This window comes from Leptodactylus fuscus, chromosome 10 (genome assembly GCF_031893055.1).
Source record: "Leptodactylus fuscus isolate aLepFus1 chromosome 10, aLepFus1.hap2, whole genome shotgun sequence".
Taxonomy (NCBI): domain Eukaryota; kingdom Metazoa; phylum Chordata; class Amphibia; order Anura; family Leptodactylidae; genus Leptodactylus; species Leptodactylus fuscus.
In genome coordinates, this window is record NC_134274.1 from 26,404,128 (window position 1) to 26,410,249 (window position 6,122).

Here is a 6,122-nt window from a genome sequence, read left to right on the forward strand (position 1 = left end):
TTGGAAGCAAACTTAGGTACTGGCTGGGCCAACAGTACGATACGAGCGTCATACTTAGGATCTCCTTGCTGCCGTACACAAGGTTCTTTCTCCTTTAGACAATGTTCATATTAATGTAAGACTAATAGCTCTTGTATTTGTATACCGGGTATGCCTTCAGGTCTCTATGGAGAAGAATGGTAAAAATATGTGAGCTATGACTTACTGGCACTTTAACAGACAACACTGCAGCATGTACCTGAAAAGATGGATGTGCGCTCACATTCATTGCCCTTTAGGCTGCGTTCACACATAGTGTCTTTGTTTCAGCATTTTGGTTGTGGAATTTGCAATAAATTTCACAACAGGGTAATCTGCAACGGAGTCTCCTCAATGCAGATAGGAACAACACCATAGACTTTTCCTTTTTCGGCACAACTTATTTGATTTTTGATAAAACCTGCTACATTACTTCTGTAGAGGCTAAATTCACACGTGTTTACTTTTATCCATTAAGCCCTAGTAATTTTCCAATTTTGCGTTTGGTCACCCCACTTTCCAAAAGCCATAACTTTATTTTCCAATTAAAAGATATAGGAGGGCTCATTTTTTGCGGGACAAATTGTAGTTCATAGTGACACTTTTGATAGTTTGTATAATGTATTGGGAATCTTAAAAAAAAAAAATTCTGAATGGAGTGGAATTGGGGAGGGGGTTACAATTTTATTACAGATTTAGTTTCTAGTGTTCACCATGTGCTAAAAATGACATATTACTTATAGTCTATTCACAGTATCACAGCAAAACCAGATTTATATAGTTTATCTTTCATTACCTTTACAAAATAAAACATTTTTAAAAATTTTGACCTAGAAGGTGAATAAGCCCTTTAGTTCCATGAAAAACAACATTATTTATGTGAATAAGCCTTTAAAGGGAGTCTATTATAAGAATCCCATTTTTAGCTGAACCCACGTCGGAATAGCCTTTAAGCTAAGGCCCCACGAGCCGTAATTGCAGCGCTAAAGCACTGCGGAAAGAACCGCGGTGTGAACGCACTGTGGTTCTTTCCGCAGCGCTTTCAACAGAAAGTTTGCAGAGCTTTCCTCTGCAGACTTGCTGGTACAATTATATCTATGAGAAAGCTGCCGGCGTTTCCGTAGATATAATTGACATGCTGCGATTTGCAAAGCCGCAATGGCTTTGCAATTCGCAGCGTGTCTGCACTGTGGTTTTTTTTTTCCACAAAGTGGGCATGGGATTCACATGAATCCCATCCCCTCTGCTTGCGACTCCGCTGCGGGCAAATCGTGGCGTTTACGTCCTGTGGGGCCCCGGCCTAAGAAAGGCTATTCTTCCCCTACCTTTAGAAGTCTTCTCCACGCCACCATTTGGTACATATTCCCGGCTTCTTCATTATTGGTAATGAGTTTTCTCGCAGCACTGTGGGCGGTCTACAGCAATCAAACAGCACTGGGGGCGTCCCCCGTGCTGTGAGAAAACTCTCCAGCGCATCCGCCTTCTTGTTTTCCACCTCTTCTACCACAGGAAAATGGCCGACTGGGCCTACTATGCATGTCCGTTGGCCATTTACCTGTGGCCGAAAAGGAGAGAAGAGGCAGAGGGGGAGAACAAGAAGGCGGAGGCGCTAGAGAGTTTTCTTGCAGCATAGGGAACCGCCCCCAGTGCCACGAGAAAACTCATTACCATAATGAAGAAGCCAGGAATATATATATAGAACAGCAGCGCGAAGACGACTTCTAAAGGTAGGGGAAGAATAGCCTTTCTTAAGGCTATTCTGTCAAATTTAGCTAAAAACTGGATTCTAATGATAAAATCCCTTTAAGCTTTATAAATATATCCTTACACGAACCAGTATATTAAGATTTATTTGTTTTTTTAGTGGACAGAAGGCTCTATTGTATTTCTTAATGCTGCAAATATGATCACATACTGGGAGGGGAATGGGTGCAATGCTTAGTCAATTTGTTCACAAATTAGGAGAAATAAAAACTGAGGAATGGGGCAAAAAAAACAACAACAACCTGGAAATCTTTCACATAAAATGCGGTCTAGAGGAAGGAATGATCTGAAAGAATTGTTTTTTTTTTTTTGGAGAGTTTTCACTGTATCTACCACAGTAGACTGATACTTAAAGCCTTTTTTTTCTGCAAAGATGACTGCAGTTTCTGATTTCTTCTATGGTACTAAATGGATTGCATTGGTCATCACAGCAATTTTAGGTCTTAGGTACACAGGGAAAATTGAGGTGGAGTTCCAAGCCCAAATCCAGTGAGGAGACCAGGACAGACGCTTAGAGACCCACCCGTCTTGTACTGTGTATAATAAGGACATGGTGCCATGTTGAGGGAGGACTCCTAGAATCACATATTCCTATAACACAATGAGTCCTGCCCTCCTGACTGGGTAATCCATCTGTTGTACAGACCAGATTGTATGGACTGGACTCCCCCGTGTATATGGGGTCCTTGAGTTTTTTCATGCCATAGTAAAAATTTTCAAACACACACAAACAAAAAGTAGCTTTTTTTCAAGAAAAATACATTTATAATTTGTATAATTTGTGAAATGTAGTAACAGAACAGAATCTAATGTGTCAATTACAGTAATACAGGGCAGAATACAACTGGAATTCAGCTCCAACCCCCCCACCCCTAGAACGGCCACACAAACCATACAAAGTGTAAGAGTGCCACAGACAAGTCAATGAGCAAAGGAATCACTACTCAGCTTTAAGGCCCATTAGCAGGGGTGACAGTTCAATACATTTTTTTTCATTAAGGCAGGCTACCTTAAGACTTATAAATACTATACATTAGAAAAGGAGGACAGAGGCAGTGATAAGGTCAATTATATGATTCCTAAACTTCTCTCCGTATAAAATAAGTGTTGTAGTGGTCGACAATGGCGGCAGACTTCATTGTAATACAGCTCTGCGGGTCGGCCCGTTGGAGGTTACACGTACACCATCCATTACACGGCTTCCAGATCATAAACACTGGATGTAATGAAGGACAATACAAAGGAAACTTATGAGGAATGTTTCTTCTTAAGAGGATACTGTCAGTCAGTGGATCTTTAGAGTTTATATCTACCCCCCTCCCAAAGAGTTTTTATCCCAAGACAATGCACATTAAGAAATTGACTCATTTAGGTTATTCTCATCCTATAACCAGACACCCCTATGAAAGAAATCTACACGACAGGAAAAGTCCAGGAAGTGAGATACTGCATGTTATAGGGGCCTCTGTAAAAGTCATGGCCCTACTGCTATTTATAGGGGAGGGGGGACTATAATTATACAGACTGCAGGGGGGTCTGTTAGTGAAATCTCCATCACCACTCAGCCAGGCCTAGTAAACAAACAGGCTGCAATGTTTATCTGTAGTAAGGGATCTAGAACAGAGGCGCTCCAGCTGTGACAGCCGACATTACAACCCCTAACATGTCCGCTGGTCATAGCTTTCTAGTTGTTGTGACACTACAATACCCAGCAGCTCTATAGCTGCCATGACAGCTATCCGGCAAAACTATTGCTCCCAACATGTTGCCAGTGTACAATATGTAGAGATAATCTTATATGGGGTCCAATTATCACCTATCAAGGTAGTGTCTGTTATCAACAAGCCATTTAAGGCCTTACTTACATGAGCGGTAAACGCCAGTCACATATTTGCGCTAAAAAACAGCGCAATCCAATTGACCTATTCACATGGTCCGTAAAAAAAACCTGACGTGAACTGCTGGTCAAAAAAATTGGAAGTGGCTAATTTTCAATAGACAAAGGCCTAATGCACATGACCGAGTGTGCAGGTCAAGATTCTCCTGGTGCTCCATTCTATACCATTAAATACAAAGCAGTCCTATCCTGCTCTGTGTCATCGGAACGGATTGGAAACCTCCGTAGAAGGGGGTACATCACAGAAAACACTCCTAGTGCATTCTGCCCCACCTTCTAAGCCACATTTCATGTACATGGGGCTTGAAGTCTACGATGGTCCATAAAAACAGATGCAAATCAGCTGTGAACAAAACAGTCTCCACAGCCCATCTGCATCACAGTCATGTGAATAAGGCCTTCACGTAATGGAGCATTTTCATTTGTCGGAAGCACGTCTTCTCGTATGCAAACTGTATGGGGATGGACAATCATTACAACAATCGCCCGACCCCATACAGTACAATATGAATGGCAGTTACCGAGTGCAGATCACTTTGCAGTGGGCAGAAAACCTACCAGTGCGAAAGGACCTTTACAACAGCTAAAAGTCGCAGATCACTAATCTATAGGCAAGAAAAGAAGCATCTTGCGATATTTACAGCTGTGAAATTTGCCTTGAGCAGATGTAAACTATACACACATTCAATAAATAACACAGCGAAGGCTTCACTGCTCCGATTTCTGACTAACTTAGATCACAGCCCTGGTTAGTAAGCATGGCAGGAACATAGTAAAGGGAAGCGCTGCTGGAGGTCGTCGTATCGGATGGGGGGGGGGGGGCATATTGTCAGTAGCATCTCACACGCTCCTATACACACAGAGGGGCGCAGTCCTACATGATGTATAACCTTCGGGGTCGGCCGCGATTTTTAAAATCATGGAGACTATATTCGTGTCTGTGGTAAAAGCGTCAATACAAGATAACCGATCCAACAGTAAGTAATAAAAAGAAAAATAGACTATGGCCAGCTGTAACTAACATCTCCATGACCAAAGAGGTTCTGCAGTTGCTGCGCCCCGATAGTTTACAATAACTTCCAGTAGTAATAACATATTTGGGGGGGCAATACTGCCCCTGGTGGCAGTACAGAGTCCAGACCCTCAGTGACCATCTCTCTACCGATGACTGACCATTTTCCCTTTTTGGGGGGATGTTATTAGTGGGGGGCACCCCCATGACTGGCGGGGGTCTCTGTGAGGGAGGTGGGGGTCCTGTAGATCCTGTGGAGGTAGAAGGCTCAGACAGACACTTTGGGTCCCGGGTAGGGCTCCCCCCCGCACCAGAAGTCATCGGGTTGCGGGATTTCCAGCAGCCACACCTCCCGGGGGGGCACACCGGAGGCCTCGGCGGCGGCGTCCCCCATCTGCTCTGAGGCGGCGGAGGACGGGGCCTGCGTCGGCGGCAGCAGCTTATAGTAATGGCAGTCCCGACCATCGTCCGGGTCATAGGGGGGCGCCAGGATGTCCAGGAAGGCGGCGGGCCCGTCCACGGCGCAGATCTGGTGCAGGTTGTCCCGGTGCGGGCTGAGCAGGCAGGGCGGGCTAGTGTCGCTGTACTCCCCGGTGGAGCGCAGCACGGCCCGCACCACAGAGCCGTTATTTCCTGGGGGTTGCGGCTCCATTTTGTCGAAGCCGCTGATGCGCACTTTGCCGTAGAGCACCTTGAGCATACCGTGCATCCCCGGGTGATCGTGCAGGGGGATGCTGGAGCCGCCCTTCAGGAGGAACACCCCCATGCTGAAGCCGTCCGTCTCACAGATGTGCATGTAGGTAACGGGCGGGTTGTGCGGCACGGAGATCGGGGCCTGGGCGTGCTTCCGCGGACGGATCTTTAAGTCCTCGGCCCGGATCTCGCTCACCAGTTTCCTCAGCTGCGTCACATTCTCCGCAAAGCCCTTCCCGTCCCCGCTGCTGCCAGCACCGCGGAAAGTCAGCCGGGCCTGGCGAGCGATCTTCTGGATCAGGGAGTTCATCTCGTCCCTCGGCATGTCCCTCCTACTAACGGGGCCGGTAGAAATAACATCCCCCGGTAACCGCGGTCTCTTGTGCCGTTAGACCCTACTCTTCTCCCTCATGAGCGCCGGGTCGATCCGCCACCCATTCATGCAAATAGCGGCCACACGTCTCCCCCGGCCACAGCTCTCGCATACATCGCCTCAAGGGGTTATGGGGCTTGTAGTCCAGACCAAAGCGCTATCAACGTACGGAGACGTCTACTAGGACTACACATCCCATGATGCCTTGCGGCGGGGATTACGTGCAGGCGGCTGTGTGATAGGTCACGCTGGGAGGGTCGCCTCAAATGATTTGTGCTGAAGTCCATTGACTTTGACATTGCCTTGAACCGCAGGATCCTGCGCTGTGTAATGTGTTATAGGCTGGACGGATAGTTTACGAGCTT

The 6,122-nt window shown here is 46.4% G+C and overlaps 1 protein-coding gene across 1 annotated transcript; it reads right to left on the reverse strand.

Moving 5' to 3' along the window:
* Nucleotides 1-2,535: 2,535 nt before the first annotated feature.
* Nucleotides 2,536-5,873, reverse strand: ADO (2-aminoethanethiol dioxygenase). Its single transcript, XM_075257581.1, has one exon. It carries the CDS (start codon nucleotides 5,707-5,709, stop codon nucleotides 4,960-4,962), a length of 750 nt encoding a protein of 249 aa, XP_075113682.1. The 5' UTR covers nucleotides 5,710-5,873; the 3' UTR covers nucleotides 2,536-4,959.
* Between the last annotated feature and the right edge of the window lie 249 nt (nucleotides 5,874-6,122).

Coding starts and splice junctions, on each gene's coding strand:
- ADO (XM_075257581.1), bottom strand. CDS start 5,709: ATGCCGAGGGACGAGATGAACTCCCTGATCCAGAAGATCGCTCGCCAG.